The 20411-nt window shown below is 39.2% G+C and overlaps 1 protein-coding gene across 1 annotated transcript; it reads left to right on the forward strand.

Moving 5' to 3' along the window:
- Positions 1–15926: 15926 nt before the first annotated feature.
- Positions 15927–19871, forward strand: LOC126599597 (carotene epsilon-monooxygenase, chloroplastic). Its single transcript, XM_050265992.1, has 9 exons — positions 15927–16551; positions 17167–17463; positions 17566–17763; positions 18270–18371; positions 18473–18613; positions 18769–18876; positions 18989–19071; positions 19262–19424; positions 19594–19871. The coding sequence occupies exons 1-9, from the start codon at positions 16072–16074 to the stop codon at positions 19669–19671; spliced, it is 1650 nt and encodes a 549-aa protein (XP_050121949.1). The 5' UTR covers positions 15927–16071; the 3' UTR covers positions 19672–19871.
- The last annotated feature ends 540 nt before the right edge of the window (positions 19872–20411 follow it).

The raw sequence follows: 20411 nt of genomic DNA on the forward strand, positions 1-20411 counted from the left end.
ACTCTTTTCTTCTTGTCTACCAACAATATATATATATATATAATACTCAAGCTAAATATATACATTATACAAAATGAAAAATTTACAACGCATACCTTTTTTGAAATCTTCACCATTGATTGTCTTTGATGAACGAGCACCACAGTCGGCCATTATACCAAGATTCAAATAACTGGACTATAATATGGAAAATAGTAAAGCGTTTCCGAAACAAATTGTGAAGAATAAGGAGAGCAGGACTGCAAATTTATAGGAAGCTTGGGAACCTTGCTCAATGGAGCCTTTGTCATGCATACACCTACACTAAATATGGTATTGATTCCTCTGATTCACATGCATTGAATCCTCTGGCACAAAAAATGAACGTTGGTTACAGACCTTGCGCAATGAAGCCTTTGTTGCAGAAGGATTTAGTGGGAAACATTTTGTCGTGCACTTGTTTCACGCCAAAACAACATTACTCGCTGTTTTCTGACTCACTTTGCACGATGGGGATATTAATTTCATCATGGAAACGTTCTTGCACGATATAGATGTCTGTCACACAAATCATTGCTCTTGCGCGACAAATGTATGATTTCGTTGCGCAAGCACCACATGCACGATTCTTTGTTGCCCAAAAATGTCACGCAAATGGTTTTTCCTACTAGTGGGGGCTTATTTTACTCATTGTTGAAATGAATTACTTTAAACAAGACAAAATCTCAAAAACATTTTCATGCAGCCTGGGTCAAATTCTGTTGTTGAATTTTAGTATAGATGGCTTGGACCCATGTTTTTAGGTTCCATACTTCATCAACCACAAAATTATCGAGCATATGCTAGCTTTATACTTTCAAAAACCTACCGAAGGGTTCATGTTGAGACATCATTGTCGAAGAACATGAGTTCCTCTCTAATCAAGAGACCAGTCACAACATGTCACATGGTAACACCAACAAAGCTTATAAAGTCCCACATCGATCGCGGACGAAAACTGGGGACTTTCCTCAACTATAAAAGAAGATCATTGTCCCATAATTAATCCTAACTATTAATCTACTTAATCCATTATTAGAACTCACTAATGATGATTATGCTTAAACCTTTGTATCATGTAAACTGTACGTCATTAATGAGAACACTACCCCTCGTGGACGTAGCCTACCTTAGGTGAACCACATACATCTTGTATTTGATTCCCTAACTCTATCTCTTTACTTATTACCTACACTTGGTGACCAAAGCAACCTTGCGAAGGTCACACCTTGACACTTTACGTTGTTCCAAAGTCAACCCAGTTGTGTACATCAAGATTTAGCACCACTTGTGGGAACGACACTGATTCATACTCTTACCAGCTTCATCAAGCTAATTTCCATCTTTTATACACTCTCATTCAATTAGGCATCCCTCTCCAACATGGGGAGCGAAAAGAGCCTCTCTATGACTCTCCCCTTTCAACAAGTAGGGAACGTAAACTCAAGTTCTAGCAAAGAAAAAAGCTTTAACCTTTCGAACAACCATTGCATCCCCTCATTCCTCACTTACCAACCTGCTAAGTCACCAAGCTTATTCATCTAATGGCAAGAGGAAGAATGTTTACCCTCAACAACCTCATTACAATAAGAGGGACAAAACTTGTATCAAGATAACCAAGGGTGAACTTATCTTCAATTACTATTAATCTAGGGCCAAGCCTCACTCTTTCAAAGTGGGCGACTGGGTATTAAAGAAAAGGCTATTACAAATAAACGTACAAATTACAAAACCTTTAGCCGTTTGGGATCTGTGTAACACAAGACATTGGGCAAATACTTGATGAAAAAGAAATTCAGACAACTTTGTCTAAGTCTTTTAATTTCCAAACGATAAAACACTTGATCTAACTCTGACCTAACTCTATAGTCTAACTCAGATCTTCAGCATACATACTTTAACACAAAGTAAATAAAACTATGTGTGCAACCAACATGGTTGGACAAGATAGCAGTAGCAACATTATGATGCATATTCATATATTCAATTAAGCTCAAACCATGGGTCTTGTATCCAAATAATGGATTTCTTCATACATAGAACAACATTCATGAACAACAAACATATCATAAGCATCACTCATATCATAAGCATCAATCATATCATTCAACATAAACATTATACCTTCAACACATTCATACATAAGCCCATTGAGACTTAAAAGGATATAAACATATATTATTGCCCTCTAGCACATGTAACAATGCGCCTCGACAACTCACCAGTATTCTCACGAACTAGGTAATAAAGATACTCACTTTCGTATCACTATCTACATGATGAAAGGTACAACCAGTACTCCAATAAACAACTTTCTTTCAGCAACTCACTATTATTCTCACCAACTAGGCGATAAAGGAACTCACATTCGTATCATTATCTAAGTGAGGAAGGGTACAACCAATGCTCTAATAAATAATTTTGTCTTTTGACACTTCAGTCATTTTATGTCCTAAATGAAGCCTAATAGGTTTGAGCTCAATGGCCCGAAAAACTCGAAACTATTTCAAGGCCCAAAATTATCGCTAATCATTAAAATGATTAATTAAGACTCTCTAATTAATAATGCCTTTATTTAATTTATCTAATTAATTCTTTCCATCATTATGTATTTATCTCAATCCACAAGCGTATCAGTTTACGGTCCTTTAGGCTTCATTCAATGAGGCAGTGAGGTGATTAGTATTACTACAATCACTTAGCGAATTAGAACACCTTTAATTCTCCCAATCATCAATGACTATATGGTTAGTCATCGAGAGGGCTCACAAGTCATGAGTGACATCTAGTCATGACTACCCAAGCCAATATAGAATACTTTAGAAAACGTATTTGGTTGCAATTGCAATGCAATTCGATCTTTCTTAATACTCTTAATCATACTATTAACGTATGAATGGTGTGGGACCATAATATTCTAGGGACAAGGTAAGATGGATTAGAATACGTATACCTTCAAAGTTTGGTCGTGGACTCAAGATCTCCAATCAGTTTCCTATGTTGGAGATTTCAACAATCTAGGATTAGGGTGTACTGACGTAGTCACAATCCTAAAATGAAGCAATATCTTATGCTAGATATTCTTTAAGATTCTCCCAGCTTAGTACAGATCCTATATTATAAAATGATTCTCTCCCGACTAGTATTAATATTCTCATCTAGGGCCAATCTATGGTAAAATTTTTATAATGCACACTTTGCTCTCTTACCCACTGCTTGAGTCTAAGATTTTATACTAACTTAACTGTTGGAGACCCATTGGTCAGTACCACACCATTACCTAATGTATCACGGTTGTTTGCTTTTATTTGTAGATGGTTGTTCTCGCTTACTTTGCCATCTTAGGTGGTGCAGAATTTTGGTTCCAACAATAAGTATTTTCATTGACATTTAAATTCATGTGCTTACCGTAAACGAGTGCTTACCAAGTCTACCAATGACAGCTCTGCCAACACCAATACCCAAGGCAAAAGCAACCGGTTTCCAGATACCTTTGTCACTCCGGGAAACAACCCAACTCTAGCTAGAAACATAACTCATAACATGGACCAGATTTGGGAGACACTGAGGAATATCAGCACGACTATTGATGATATTTAAGAGACTTCAAAGGCTTTTCATATGGAAAACTGTTCAAACTTTATTGATTTTGAGAGGCAGATGAAGGCCCTGGAGAACGCTAGCAAATTCTCTCTACAAACTCAAATTTTGGTCTCTGGATTTAGACTTCTGAGTACTTCAACTTAGAACAGGCAGTCAGTCAAAACTTTTCTTTTGGATACTACGAAAACTCTTGATCCAAACTAACGTACAAAACAACTTGAAAATTGAATCGTCAGTCATACGCATGTGATGGTATTCGAGCTTTTTATCAAAACGCTATGAGACGGTATTCAGAGTTGCCTTCTCGCTCGATTTGTAGTTTTGATGCACTTGCTAAGATCTTCATAGCCAACTTCTCTATATACCGCGATGTCAAAAAAAAAATATGCCATGAAGTTGTTTTAGCATGGAGACTCAATCTAAACACGAAAGTATCATAAATTATCTTAATTTTTGTAGATGACATCATAAGCTAGGAGAACAAAGCCTAAAAGAAGAGTTCTGATTCAGACTAAAGTAAGAAGTCCGAGCGAAAAAATAAAAGGGGATGCAAGGACAAGTCAACTTTTTACAAGCCAAAGATATTCACTGCTCTAAACACTTTAATCAACAATATCCTTCAATGCCAAAGATAAGCCTTATCCTAAAAAGCCGAACCCTTTTCCGAATCACCTTGCCAGGAAACAATCTAATGAGTATTGTTCTATTCACCAGAGCACTAGGCATACTACGAAGAACAATCGTATGCTTCGAGAGCACATTGAAGACCTGATAGACTAAGGATATTGCTAGGAGGTCATGAAGGATAGGGTTAAGAAGGAAGAACTTGCTGATAAAAAAGGTAAAGACTAGTCCAATCGGTACGATCTCATCGACGAAGATATAAAGAAAATGAGGAGGAAGAATGAGATATTTATAAAGTTTTTTTTTAATCACACGACCGTTGAATCTAGAATGACTCGACTCGAGATTTGTGAATCTGACGGTTAGATCTTATCAAACACACAAAAAGTAGCCTCTCGAGCTTCGTGCACATGCAGAGTGACGACCCATCATCAACCTTGTCTTAATGAAACCCTATTCAACGGTCACATATTCAAATCCAAAATGTCTCCACTACCTTGCATTGGTAACGGAATTAAATTGACATGTGTTAAAAGAATTCTGAACGGTAAGCTATTTCGATCTACTCTGCCATAGCCATTGGGTAAATATTCATCCTCAATTGGGGTGCCCTTTTCAAAGCTTATTTAGGGGCATTTGTGGGACCTTAAATTTAACTAGGTTGGAGTATGGCAAATTAAAATACAAGTGTCCTTGAAGTCTAGACACGAACTCAACACCTCTAAACCAGACTTAGCCGACTAAATGGCAATGATGCCACCATATCTTGTTGGGCATTGGAATGCAGGGAAAGCCCCCAAGCCTTGTTGAGATCGACCATGGTTGTTCCACAAGACTCAGAAACCTTGTTTAACTGGGGATCATATTAGTTTCTTATATTTTTGGAGATTTCTACAATCTAAGCATTAACGTATGCTGCAAGTAAAAACAATCTAAAAAGGAAGCCATATCTTATGTTAGATATCCTTTAGGATTCAGTGGTTTAATATGTATCTTATATCTTAAAAGGACACTTTCTTGACTAGTATAATACACTCATCTAGGATTCGTCTATGATAACACTTTCATAGAGCATGTTTTGCTCTTTTGTCATTTGCTTGAGTTCTAATATTTTAGACTAACTTAACCATCAGAGATCCTTTGGTCAATGCCATACTGGTACATTAGGTTAATCATGATTGTTTGCTCTTGTTTGTAGGTGGTTATTCTTAGTTTCTCTACGATCCACGGTGGTGTGAAATTTTTATTCCAACACTAAAGAAAGTTGAGGTTCCACCATAAAACTAATCAGTAATATGAGGAGTAGCCCAACCTCTTATAGGCCCTTGCAAGGTTTCTCCTTTTATTGATGTGGGACTTTTTTACCTTCACATCCTAACAGAAACCCTCCATTCATCACAAGATCTTGTTTTGCTCTACGAAAATGTCTTATAATTAGTTATTGTAACATGACGTGGAATGGGTGAGAGTTTTAGCAAGAATAGAATATGGGTTTTGTGGGACTATGATTTTCCAAGGCTGGAGTAAGGCAGGTCAGAGTAAGCTACCCCATGGGTGAGCCCAACGGCCATATGTGCTCCGCATCACCTAATTTTTCTTGTTTACATACTAGGACTCAAAAATTCGCCACATATGACGGGTGTGTTAAGAGTATGAATCACACATCTGGAAAGGAAGAGACTTTGTATATGCTTATAAGTAATTGTAATTGTAGACATGTAAATTTTGTTGCATATAAAACGATGCATCGCAAAGCTCCACGTGACATATGACTTATCATAAATGGACAAGTCATCAATGACATGTGGCACAAATCAAGCAAGGAAAGTATAAAACATTCCCTAAATTCGGCTAATGGAAGAAACATCCTTTAAATTCGGCAAATGAGGTCCAAAATCTTTCACAATCGGAAAAAAAGTTAAAGCATCTTCATAAAACAAGTAAGATTTAAAGATTGCTCACAAAATAGGCAAGGTTCTTAAATTCGGCTAAAGCAAGGAAATCGCTGAAATTAATACACAAAACATGCCTAAATTCTCTCATGGACAAATTAGACACAAATCAAAGCCAAATGCTCCCAAAGGCAAGCCTTGAGAAGTCTATAAATACAAGGTCTTCCTACAAGCATTGGGGTCAAAAAATCTCTACACAGAGGAACCTCTGCCAAACCTTTGAAGACTAATACGCTGCCAAAGCTCTCTTTTAAGAACATTCAACCAAAGTCGAAGCTTTCTCTTGACCAAAGCCGAAGCACTTCCTTGAAGAATCAACAAGTGCTTATGCCGATTCCTTCAAGACTTTGTTGCAAGCTTATAAACTTGTAGCAATGTTCGTTTCAAGATCAAGTCACCAAGATCCTTGAAGCAACGAAATCCAGCATCAAACACCACATTTGCCGCACCCTTGAGGTGAAAATCATCCACACGTTGTTTTCAAGCTCAAAACTTGAAGCAATCGTTCGCCTGTTCGTTCAAGATTAAGTCATCGCGACCCTTAGATCAATAATCACGCATCTACATCAAATTTGAAGACTAAATAAGAGGAAAAGTTGTAAACAAATATTGTAACCTACAAATTCAAATCAATACAAATCTACTTTGTATAGGTGTTCTCAATTCATTCGATACAGAATTTTTTGTGTTTACAAATTTGGGTCGCCCAGTGGGACAATCACTGCCTCTCATCTCTGTCTCCAAATACACAACAAATGGCCTTAAGAAAGGATCAAGCTATTCCTGCTACCAACGCAAAGAACAAGGGCATCCTTGCCTTAAATGATGGCACTTTGGGCATCACAACCCGAAACAAGGCAAGAACTCTCTCTATTGTGCCTTCCACCCCTTCATTAACTTTGCCGAAGAAGCAAGAGCACCCAAGGCACGGATATGTGATCACCCTAGCCTCGCTAAGGGCACCAAGGGAAGAAAGTCTGAGAAGGTACTCTGAGTCTTTGACTTCTAACGCCGACTCAAGCAGCTCGTGCCCCGTAGCCATGCAAGTCATGACTACTAGCACGACTTCTATCGAGGAGTAGCTAGCTCAAATAAGTGAAGCAATTACAAGAATGACAAGGACAGTAGAGGAGAAAGACTTGCAAATTGCTAGGCTCGTTAACCGTCTAGAGGTGCAACATAACGACGAAGCTGACCTGGAGGTTGATCCACCAAAGGAGGAAACCGACGAAAAGGAAGAGCTTCTGGTAGAGAAAATTGAAGATAAGTTGAACCAAGCAACAACGCTCATGTGATCTCTATCTATCTAACTGCTGCAAGAGATGATCATTAGCACTATCAAGACACAATACCAAGGAAACTCGCATAACTCCATGTTGTACTTAAAGCCCTACTCCAAGAATATTGACGCCTTGAAGATGCCAAGGGGTTATCAGCCGCCAAAGTTCATGCAATTCGATGGAAGAGGCAATCCCAAACAACATATTGCCTATTTCATTGAAACTTACAACGACGCTGAAACAAAGGGAGACTACCTCGTCTAGTAGTTTGTGCGCTCACTGAAAGGTAACACATTTGATTGGTACACCGACCTCTAGCCCGAATCCATCAATAGCTAGCACTAGCTTGAAAGGGAATTCCTTAACCGCTTCTACAGCACAAGCCGCACTGTAAGCATGCTGGAGCTGATAAGTACAAAACAATAGAAGGATGAACTAGTGGTCAACTACATTAATAGATTGTGCTCATTAAGTCTGGATTGCAAGGATCGGTTTTCTGAAACCGCCGCCATTGAGATGTGCGTTCAAGGCATGCATTGGGCCTATACTACATCATCCAATGCATAAAGCCGAGGACATTTGAGGAATTAACGACTCGTTCCCACAACATGGAGCTGAGTATCGCCAACCATGGAAAAAAAAAGCCAATCACCGACTTCAAGAAAGACAAAGTGCTCGCTCCGAAGGTAAATAAGACTAGGAAAAAGTCCGCCAATGAAGCTTTTACCATCAACACTACCCCAGTCAAGACCTCCCCTGCGCCCGTTAAGATCTCTTCTAAGAACAAAGCGAATGAGATAAAAAAAAGGTGAGCCTTCTCTCACCCAAGATAGGTACAAAAACACCTTAAGGGAGCTGGAGCAAAAGACGTACCCTTTTTCAGACTTTAACGTGGCCGCAATGCTAAACGACTTGCTAGAGAAAAAAGTGATCGAGTTGCCTAAATGCAAGTGTCCCGAAGAGATGAATCACGTAAACGATCCTAGGTACTGCAAAATACCATCTTATCGTGAGCCATCATGTTGGCAATTGCTTCGTCCTTAAGGTGCTCATCATGAAGCTGGCAAAACAAGGGCAAATTAAACTTGACCTTGAAGACACGGCTGCAACACACACTACTACGATTGTGTTTAGATCATTTGATCTCGTGCCTCTCCAAATGACGCATGCTCATTCATGTCCATGCTCAAGCCACATGGCACCTTCTACACAAGCATCCCTGAGGACAAGTGACCAAAATGCACTTATCGACGATGAAGAGGGGTAGACACTGGTGACCTATAAGAAAACAAGGATGACAAGACCACAAGTCATTAAACCAAAAATGGAATAAGCGAGAAAACACCACAGCCGCAATAATAGGAAGCTCAAGAAAAACGTAAGAGCTACTAAGTCGACATACGCTGGGGAACTTATAGAGCAAGAGCCATTTATTCCCGTCTTCTTGCAAGAGTACTTCCCGAAGGATTTCTTCCAATAGTGCACTACCGCTGCCTGTCACATGGTTGAAGTAAAGATAAAAGAGCCCTCAAAAGGCAAAGTTATAACCATCAAGGAAGAGAAAACTCCCACACCTAAAGAAAGCCTAGAGTTATACTTTAGTATTGAGGAGGTGCTATGATTGCCCAATGAGATGCGAAAAGCACTAATAGTGGTCTTGGCGAGTCCCGACAACCATGAACTGCAAGAAATCAAGGACAAAAGCTTGGAGCTTAGGCCACATGATGTGCCACCCATGACGCAATCACCTTTACTGACGAAGACTTGCTGCTAGGGTCAAAGCCTCACAACCATCCTCCCTTCATCTCTAGGTACGTGAAAGAGCACAAAGTCAACCACATGCTTGTGGATGGTGGTTCAGCCATAAACATCATTCCAAAGTCAACAATGACTACAATCAGCATAAAGGTGGACGAACTGACCCGAAGCTGTCTTTTAATCCAAGGTTTCAACCAAGGAGGACAAAGAGCAATGAGCATGGTCTGTGTCGAGATGACCATTAGCGATTTCAAGTTGAGCACGATATTCTATGTGATTGACATGAGAACTTCATATAGTTTGCTCTTGGGAAGGCCTTAGATCCATGAGAATTAAGTGGTGCCGTTCACCCTCCACCAATGCTTAAAATACTACCGAGAATGAGTGAAGGTGATACAAGGCGACACCAAGCCATTCACCGAAGTTAAATCACACTTTGTGGACGCCAAGTTCTACATGGATAAAGATACGGTGCTTGAAGCTCTTCCAAAAGAGATCAAGTCCACAGGCAAAGCTGCACCCAAAAAGAATGAGTGGCAAGCTGCGCCCAAAGAGCAAGAAGGGAAGCCGTGCCATCTTTAAGCAAAAATGACAATTAGCCTGCTAAGCCCGCAACAACCAAAGGGAATGTAATGCCCTCAAAAGGATCAAACACACCTGTCTTCCGATACATCTCGATGTTGAGAAGAAAGAGGGGGAAAACCCCATTCGAAACAAGCAAAGCCGACATAAAGCTAATCAAGGCAAATGCAATTTTACCTCTTACATAGCTAGGCGATGCTAAAATATCAAAGTCTCATCCGCGACGATCTGCCTTGGAAAGACTTTTAGAGAACAAAAAGACTTCTAGAAAGAGAAAGATAATGCCAAAGGAAGAAAAGCTCGAGAAAAAAACGACGTTCGCAACTCGATTCCTTTAAGGATGAAGCACCAAGCAACCTTAGAAGTGGACACAAAAGGACAATTCAAGGTAAAGCAGCGCATCATCATCCACACTGACCAATCTTCACGCTAACAAGCCCAAGTGGACGACACTGAAAATGAGGTCCAAGACGTTTTCCACATCACGATCCAAGAGGACGAGAAATACGAAGTTCCCAAGGAGGATGTCATTGCTGCGCGACCACAACGCGAAGACAGGGGGAAAGCCACAGTCAATAATCTTAAGGAGCTCAACCTAGGCACAAACGATGAGCCAAAACCTATCTTCGTAAGTGCTCTACTAAGCACATATAAGATCGATAAGTACTACCAACTGCTCTTGGAGTACAAAGACATCTTTGTTTAGACTTACAAGGAAAAACTCGGCCTTGACCTTACCATTATTGTGCATCACCTGACAGTCAAGCCTGGAACACGACCAATAAAGCAAACTGAAAGACGTTATCGATCTGAACTCATCCCACAAATTGAGGTCGAGATTGACAAGCTAATCGAAGCAGGCTTCAATCGAGAGGTGCAATACCCTAAGTGTATCTCTTACATCGTCATTATCCTTAAGAAATCTAGACAAATACGTGTTTTCGTAGATTTCTACGATCTCATCGATGTTTGCCCAAATGACGACTTTCCCTTGCCAATCAGTGAAATCATGGTGAACGCAACCACTAGCTATGAGGCACTATCATTCATGGACAGCTCATCTGGGTACAATCAAATCTGCATAGCTTCCGAAGACAAGGATCTAACAGCCTTTCGTACTCCAAAAGGTATCTACTCCTACAAGGTAATGCTCTTCAGCTTGAAGAACGCTGGAGCTACATATCAACGCGCAATGCAGATGATCTTCAACGACATGATGCACAAAAACGTAAAATGTTACATAGATGGTGTAGCTGTCAAGACCAAGAAGAGATCCGATCACTTAAAGGATTTATGAATGGTGTTCGACGGACTATGGCATTACAACCTCAAGATGAACTCGTTAAAATATGTATTTAGTGTCACCTCTAAGAAGTTCCTCGGCTTCATTGTCAAGCACCGTGGCATTGAAGTGGATCAATCAAAGATTAAGGCCATTCAAAGCATGCCCGAGCCAAAGAATCTACACGAGCTGAAAAGTCTATAAGGACAATTTGCCTTCATCAAACGTTTCATCTCCAACCTCGCTGGACGCTGTCAACCCTTTAGTTAACTCATGAAGAGTAACACTTCATTCATATGGGATGACGCATGCCACAATGCCTTTGAAAGCATAAAAACATACCTGGCAAGCCTACTTGTCTTAGGAGCTCCCATGCCTGGAAAGCCGATCATCCTGTACATTGCTACACAAGAAGGTTCCATTGAAACACTCTTAGCACAAGAAAATGAAGACCAAAATGAAATAGCACTCTACTACCTAAGTAAAACCCTCACTGGGGCTGAGCTCAACTACACCCTAATCAAGAAGATATGCCTTGCCTTCAGATTTGTTGTCCAAAAGCTCAAACACTACATGCATGCTTATACCATCCACTTGGTTGCCAAAGCTGACATTGTCAAATACGTCATGTCCAAGCCAGTTTTGATGAGGTGACTAGCAAAATGGGCATTGTTTCTCAATCATTACGAGATCATATACGTTCCAACTAAAGTCATCAAGGGACAAGCGCTAGCAAACTTCCTTGCCGATCATCCAATCTCAGCCAATTGGAAAATCTCAGATGACTTGCCTAACGAGGAGGTGTTTTACATTGACTTCTTCCCGACATGGACAATGTTCTTCGACGAATCTGCACAAGCAAATAGAGCATGGGCATGAGTAGTATTCATGTCACCACAAAGACAAATACTACCATATTTATTTTGGCTACGCAAGCTATGCTCCAACAATGTCGCTGAAGTATATGAGGACTCCAAGTTCATAATCAATCAACTCTTGACTAAATATAAAGTGAGGAAATATGATCTCGTCCCATACTTCCAGCTAGTAACTCAATTGCTCTGAAAATTTGAGGTCGTGGCATTAAAACATGTGCCAAGAAAAGAAAATCAAATGACAGACACTCTTGCTAATTTAGCCTCAAGTATGGCGCTATGAGAGGACGAAGCTGCAGACGTGCCAGTTTGCCAAAGATGGGTGATCTTGCCCATTATTGAAATGCTACTAGATGATATAAACATCATCTCAGTACTTCCAGTCGACACTGAAGAGTGGAGATAGTCACTGATCGACCACTTGAAGCATGGAAAGCTTCCCGACGATCCTAGACACCACTTTGAAATACGTCGACGAGCACCCTGTTTCCTCTACTACAAAAGAACAATCTATCAACGTTCTTTTGAATAAGCACTTCTAAGATGCCTAGGTGAGGAAGAAGCTAATCAAGCCATAGAAGAAGCACACTCAGGCATATGTGAATCGCATCAGTCTTAACCAAAGTTACATTTCCAGCTCAAAATGATGGGCTACTACTGGCTAAGTATGGTGAAGGATTGCCTGGAACACGCCAAAATGTGCCAAGCCTACCAATTCCACACCAACTTCATACATCAACAACCTGAGCCATCACACCATACGGTTGCTTCATGGCAATTTGATACATGGGGATTGGACGTCGTATGACCAATTGCACCAAAATCATCTACCGGAGAGGTCTACATCCTAGCCGCAACAGACTACTTCTCCAAATGGGCTGAAGTCATACCTAGAAAGGAAGTCAAAAAGGAAACTGTCATCGATTTCATTAAAGAGCATATCATCTATCGATATGGTATACCTTCCTACATTATCACCGATAACGGAAAATAGTTCTCCAACTGACTCGTGGACAAGCTATGCGAGAAATACAAGTTCAAGCATCACAAGTCTTCTATGTATCATGCTCCGGCCAACTGTCTTGTAGAAGCATTCAACAAAACATTGTGCAACCTCTTAAAGAAGGTAATCGGCCGAACAAAGTAAGACTGGCATGAAAGAATAAGCGAAGCACTTTGGGCATATAGGACGAAACATAGGACTTTTACCCAAGCGACGCCTTATTCTCTTGTATATAGTGTGGAAGTTGTTCTGCCACTCAAAAATTAAATCCCCTTACTAAGGATGGCTATACAAGAAAACTTGACTGAAGAGGAAAACGCAAAGTTGTGACTTCAAGAGTTGGAAGCACTCAACGAAATAAGGCTCGAAGCTCAACAACACTTGGAATGCTACCAAGCATGGTTATCCAAGGCGTTCAACAAAAAGATCCGCCCAAGGTCTTTCCAAACTGGAGATCTTGTCTTGGCATTATGCAAGCCCATCATCACAACTCAAAAGACAAAAAGTAAGTTCACATCAAAATGGGATGGACTTTACGTAATACAAGAGGTCTACACCAACGACACTTACTTAATCATGGCAGAAGATGGCTTGAAGTTCGGCCCTATCAACGGCAGATTCCTGAAGCGCTACTACCCCTAAGGCAAACACACAACGCTCATCGCCTGCATGAGCCTAAATTGCACACGGCACAATGGTCCTTGTTCACATGAGCATAAAAGGCGACACCCAACGCTCCTGGCACGCAAGAGCATAAACTGTGTACTGTAAAATAAAACAAAACAAAAAAATCACCATCCAAAATTGCCACAATCCGTCATTCCTGACTTCATCCCTCCTCAACCAAGGGTACGTAGGCAACTTGAAACTTCAAAAATTTCAAGTACAATCACATCACCAACAAAACACAAACACTTTGAAGAATAAAGAGCAAATTCAAATATGAATACTTTATTTCTTTAAAAAAATTTGGCTACAAAACCTTATTACAAAAATGAGCAAAGGCAAAAAAAGGCATCAAGCTCAAAAATGGAAGACACTACTTGAAAGCTATATCCCTAAAACTACGGCGACAATCTTCAAACAAGCCTTCCAAAGTCCTCAAAGTCTCTACATCGGTAAGAGACAAGGTGGGCACTTCCATGGCTGCACCCATCTCTTGCTCTAAGCGTAAAATCTCTTCTTGATTAATACACTACCAAAGCTATCTTCGAAGAACATTCAACCAAAGCCGAAGCTTTCTCTTGACCAAAGCTAAAGCACTTCCTTGAAGAATCAACAAGCGCTCATGCCGATTCATTCAAGACTTTGTTGCAAGCTTATAAACTTGTAGTAACATTCATTTTAAGATCAAGTCGCCAAGACCCTTGAAGCAACGAAATCTCATATCAAACACCACCTTTGCCGCACCCTTGAGGTGAAGATCATCTACACGTTGTTTTCAAGCTCAAAACTTGAAACAATCGTTCAACCGTTCGTTCAAGATCTAGTCATCGTGACCCCTGGATCAACAATCACGCATCTACATCAAATTTGAAGACTGGATCAGAGGAAAAGTTGTAAGCAGAGATTGTAACCTACACAGTCAAATCAATACAAATCTACTTTGTACACATGTTCTTGTTTCATTCGATATAGAATTTTCGTGTTTACAGTAATACTTCTCATATTACTAATTGGTTCAATGGTGAAACCTTAACTTTGTTCACTTACCCGTGTTGGATAAAGTACGCGATGTTTTTCTAATTCTTAGTTTGTGATATAGGGTGGATTTCCGATTGTATTCAGCTAGATCTTGATGTAACCAATGATAAATTATCGTTTTGAAAACAAAAAATCTAGAATATATAGGATAATTAGCACGAATGATCACTTTTTAATATTTAGTTGCAGAAACAATCAGGTGTCGACATGTCTTTATTTCATTGTCTTGTCGTTGATATACAATCAATATGTCGTCGGTGTTCATAAATGATCATTTATTTAAATGTCACTAGAGACCATTCTTGCTAATTGCCCTTTAGTATAATACTTGTGTTTGGTTTGAAGTAACCATTAAGCTTTCTTCTTTCTGATGATCATTATTGGGATTTTTTTTTTCTAAATATAAAAATATATTTGCACTTTGATGTAAGAGGTTCCTCACTTTATTCAAAAAATGGAGATTAGTTGGGAGACCTACTTCACATCAAATTTCAATTATCTGAACCATTTATTTTATAAGTCTCGATTCATAGATCATTCTTGCAAAAATTCAATTTAATATGAAACCATTTGCCTATTTAATTATGAAGAAGAAATTTCAATGTTTTCTTAGGAACAAAGTATTCGTCAATTTCTTTGAACTTAATTAAATGTCTCAAATATTTTTTATTTGACTAATATTTTGTAAGGATGATCTATGAGGTGCAACTTGAAGGCCTTATAGAATAAACGGTTCAGATCGTTGAAGTTAAAAAAAATGGGGATTAGTTGTGAGGCCCACTCCACATCGAACTTCAAATATTTGAAACGTCTATTTTGTAAGTCTCGATTCATATATTATCCTTACAAAAATTCAATTCAATTCAAAACCATGTTTCTATTTAATTATCACAATGAAATTTCATTGTTTCTTATAGATCAAATATTCGTCAATATCTTTGAACTCAATTAGATGCCTCAAATATTTCTAATTTGACTAATATTTTGTAAGGATGATCTATGAGGTGCAACTTGAAAAATAGATTGTTCAGATTGTCCTTTAAGGAAGGGGATCCCTATTTTATTTTTCAAAAAATTAGGATTAATTGTGAGTGAGTTAATTGACACAATGAAGTAGTTATTATTATTGATATCGATCTCATTATTTACGACTTATAACTAGGAAGAAAGAAAAGAATGCCGAACCGGTTCAAGCCATAGAGGACTTTAAGCCCAACCGCAGCCTCTATAAACCCGGACCAAAACATCTCAAGGATTTTCCTTTCTTCCCACCGAGAGTAGCACAAGCAGGTGAGGCTGAGTTGGAGATATCGTTGGCTGCAACAAAGCCTACTGAGTGAGTTTGGTTTTGTAGGGACGAACAGACTCTCTCCATTCACAGCAGCGATCCATGGCTCACTCTCTCTCATCATTCTCCTCCTTCTCTCTCCACCCAATCCCTCCTCCCAAACGCGCCGCCCCGTTCAACTCCATCTCCTCCCTCAGAGCCTCCATTGACAACAAGGAACCCACCACCACAAACTCCAAACCCAGCTCATGGGTCAGCCCAAATTGGCTCACTTCGCTCACTCGCTCCCTCACCATTTCCAAAAACGACGACTCCGGCATCCCCATCGCCAGCGCTCAGCTCGAGGACGTGTCGGAGCTTCTGGGTGGCGCTCTGTTTCTGCCGCTGTACAAATGGATGAACGAGTATGGTCCGATTTACCGGCTCGCCGCCGGGCCGAGAAATTTCCTTGTGGTCAGTGACCCTGCCATTGCTAAGCACGTGCTTAGGAATTACGGGAAGTACGCGAAGGGACTTGTTGCTGAGGTCTCTGAGTTTTTGTTCGGCTCTGGTTTTGCAATCGCTGAAGGCCCGCTTTGGACGGTAATGCTTTTCAGTTCCCTGTTTCGGAAGAAAAAAACTTGGAAAATTGTTGAATTACAGACGTGGGTTTGTTGAGGAATGTAAGAATCCCATGTCGGAAAATTGACAAAATAAAATATACTATATAATGAATCGTGTTACTCCTAATTGCACCGGGGCCTTTTGTAACACAACTCCGCGTTTATTGTGCTAGTAGGTGGTAAGGTGCAAGTTGGTGACAATATCTGTGATTAGTAGTGAGCCACTAATCCGTCTCTCTGAAATATGAAATCTAGACATGGTATAGTTTGCTCTGATATGGGTAGGGCTGTTTATATGCTTTGTGTTGTTCTTAGTTATAATTCGATATACGTGGTGATTTCTTAGTAATGGATATGTTGATAAAGAAGAGCAGAATGTATCTAGTGAGCTTTGATTTTCTTTATCAAACTGAATTTTGCATTTCATTCGGGTGTTTGCCTTGCTCAACTTGTTTTGTTGAGCTACATGGAAATTTGAATTGTGATCTTAATAATGCCTCTTGCATGTTTCATGGAAATATGAAACCAGATATATGGTTCAGCAGGTTTTTCTTTTCTCCCATCTCATTTGGAGTGAATGTCTTATTCATAATAGGCGAGGCGCAGGGCTGTGGTGCCATCTCTTCATAAGAAGTACTTGTCCGTGATAGTAGATCGGGTATTTTGCAAATGTGCTGAGAGATTAGTGGAGAAGCTACAACGTGATGCACTTAATGGAACTGCTGTAAACATGGAGGACAGATTTTCTCAGTTAACTCTTGATGTTATAGGCCTGTCTTTGTTCAACTACAATTTCGATTCGCTAAATGCTTATAGCCCGGTTATTGAGTCTGTTTACACTGCATTGAAAGAGGCTGAGCTTCGCTCTACTGATATATTACCATATTGGAAGGCAAGATCTCTCTCAAGTTTGCTAATATTCTGCTGCTGTATTTTTTCCTTTCAATTTGGAATGTGATCACAGTTACTGATTTCTTTTATTGGGTTGTTGTAGGTTGATGTTTTGCGGAAGATAATCCCAAGACAAATAAAAGCTGAAAAAGCAGTTCAAGTGATCAGGAGTTCTGTTGAAGAACTTATTGCTAAGTGCAAAGAAATTGTGGAAGCTGAGGGCGAAAGAATTGATGAGGAAGAATATATAAATGACACTGATCCAAGCATCCTTCGCTTTTTGCTTGCAAGTAGAGAAGAGGTTGGTATATACTAGCGTTCAATAATAACTGTTCTGTTATCTTGTTAGCATCCACAGTTTGAAAGGTCTATTTTGGATAGGAATCTCAGCTACTTTGCTTCAATAAACATTTACACTACATTGACAGAATCAAGGTTAATGTTGAAAAAGGGAACACTATTTATTTTTTTCCAAAAGAGCGTTGATCATACATAATAACAGTGTTATGATAAATGATAGTGTATTATCTGCATATGCGTATGTGGAAAATTCTCGTCTCATTTTTCTTTTACTGATATGCTTGATTTGAGATGGACTTTATAAGTATGTAAATGTTTGTACAAGAAAGGCTACAAATGTTTTTCGTTATTCATTTTTTGAAGAATTATTAAGACTGAGTTAATGAGCCCAACAGTAATCCAAATCTTGCTCAATCGTTAATGTTAGTTGTAAAGTAAAGACTCCGGTCGCTATACTTTTTAGTTGTAAAAGTGAAGATTGAGGACTGAGGATGCAATACTTTTCAGGTATCAAGTGAGCAATTGCGGGATGATCTTTTGTCTATGTTGGTTGCTGGACATGAGACGACTGGTTCAGTGTTGACTTGGACGCTATATCTTCTAAGTAAGGTATCATTTCCTTCTGTGTTTCTCTCATTCCAATAGGTTGCTGAGGTACAAGTGTGTACTCATTTTGTTTTTCTTGTATTTGATTATTTTTGTTACTGTAGAATCCCCACACCTTGGTGAAAGCACAAGAAGAAGTTGATAAAGTTTTACAAGGACAGCGTCCATCCTATGATGACATAAAGAACCTTAAGTACTTGACACGCTGCATAATGGAATCATTGCGTCTCTTCCCACATCCTCCTGTATGTTAAGTTCTCTCTTGTTCATATCAGAACCTAAATAAATTAGAACAATGAAACCACATACAATTAGGAAAATTTGAAAAAACAGTCAATTGTCTAAAGTTCATATCAACTCATGTTTGTTCTTGGTGGTTTCATTGTTCTAATTTATTTAGGTTTTGATAAGAAGAGCTCAAGTAGCTGATGTGCTCCCGGGAAATTACAAAGTCAATGCTGGTCAAGATATTATGATATCAGTATACAATATCCATCGTTCTTCAAAGGTACCATCTTATGTTAAGTTTTGAACAAACTTTCTTGTATTTTATGAATTTCACATTCTATTTTAGAAATTAAAAACGTATTTGGTGTGTATTTTTCCCATGGTTTTACAAGGTGTGGGAGAGAGCAGAAGAGTTTGTACCTGAAAGATTTGATCTTGAAGGCTCCGTACCTAATGAAACAAACACAGATTTCAGGTACTTATAATTTATGCCCTTTTCATGATGTTGCAGTGCCTACATAATCTCTGGACTTCTCCTCGATAGCATTCTTTTCAAGAAACGCATACTTATAAACATTCAACCTAGAGCTCGAATGGCTTCATTCTTTCCATTTACATAGCCCATTTGGCATAAAATTGTGGTTGAACAGAATTATCTGCTGTAGGTTCATTCCATTCAGCGGAGGACCACGGAAGTGTGTTGGTGATCAATTTGCTCTGCTGGAAGCGACTGTTGCTCTCACAATCTTTATTCAGAACCTGAACTTTGAGCTGGTTCCGGATCAGAAAATTAGCATGACAACCGGAGCAACAATTCACACCACAAATGTAATGTTTTCCAACTCACATGCAAGAACTTTATTACACATCCAAATCTGGATAAGAAATTTAGATTCGTACGCATGGGATCCTTGTGGCATAATCAATAAAACCGATTTGTATTGTATAAACTGGCCGCGAACAAATGGTCTCCTAACAGTTTGCTTCTTTGTTGCAGGGTTTGTACATGAAATTAAGCCAACGACAGGCAAAATCTGCATTCGCTACATCATCCTCGTCTTCGTCCGCCACTTAGCATTCAGTTAATTAAAGAATGCATGTCCCAGTGTCCCTTAGAAGTGTCAAGAGTCTGTACAAGTATTTTAGCGGAACAAAGTAGCGATGCTTATAGAGTTTTTTAGTGACTGTCGCACTTCAAAGAAGTAAATAGATGACACTACCGGGCACCAAATCGAGTTTCATAATTTTTATATGGTACGAAAATATATCTCCTCATCAATATTCTTTCCTAATTACAAATCTCAACAAGACGGGCACTCGCTTTTGCTCTCAAATGCAATATGAAACTCTGGGATTCTGTAAAAATGAGATGGATGTAAAAACGTAGAGATGATCATATTTCCCTACAACACTAAATGATATATTCCAATTAAAGAAATAGATGAAATATCAACCCTAATATATTTCAATTACTCAATTCTGATCCCTAAATATTCGCCCATGAATCTTATTCGAAATCTGCTCTTTAATGAATTATCAATTTATAGTAATCATCCTGATTTTCAAAATCTGCTTGGGTCCAAAATCAAAGTGAAGCAGTTGTTGTGATATTGACTGGTGATTCGTGCATACTAAACTATTTTTCGTTCGGGTTTTCAGCACCAATTCCAACCAATTCATCCATTATGACAGGTGATGCATTCGTATCTTGTGTGAACAAACTGTGTAACTATGTATTCATACATCTTATTTTCTTAGGTGCACATGTTTAGTTCATTATACTCACTTTCTTTGATGTTTTAGTTGTTTGTAGGA

This window comes from Malus sylvestris, chromosome 14 (assembly GCF_916048215.2).
Source record: "Malus sylvestris chromosome 14, drMalSylv7.2, whole genome shotgun sequence".
Lineage (NCBI taxonomy): Eukaryota > Viridiplantae > Streptophyta > Magnoliopsida > Rosales > Rosaceae > Malus > Malus sylvestris.

Coding starts and splice junctions, on each gene's coding strand:
- LOC126599597 (XM_050265992.1), top strand. CDS start 16,072: ATGGCTCACTCTCTCTCATCATTCTCCTCCTTCTCTCTCCACCCAATC. Junction 17,464..17,565: donor ATATATTACCATATTGGAAG/GCAAGATCTCTC, acceptor GGGTTGTTGTAG/GTTGATGTTTTGCGGAAGAT. Junction 19,072..19,261: donor GAAACAAACACAGATTTCAG/GTACTTATAATT, acceptor TATCTGCTGTAG/GTTCATTCCATTCAGCGGAG.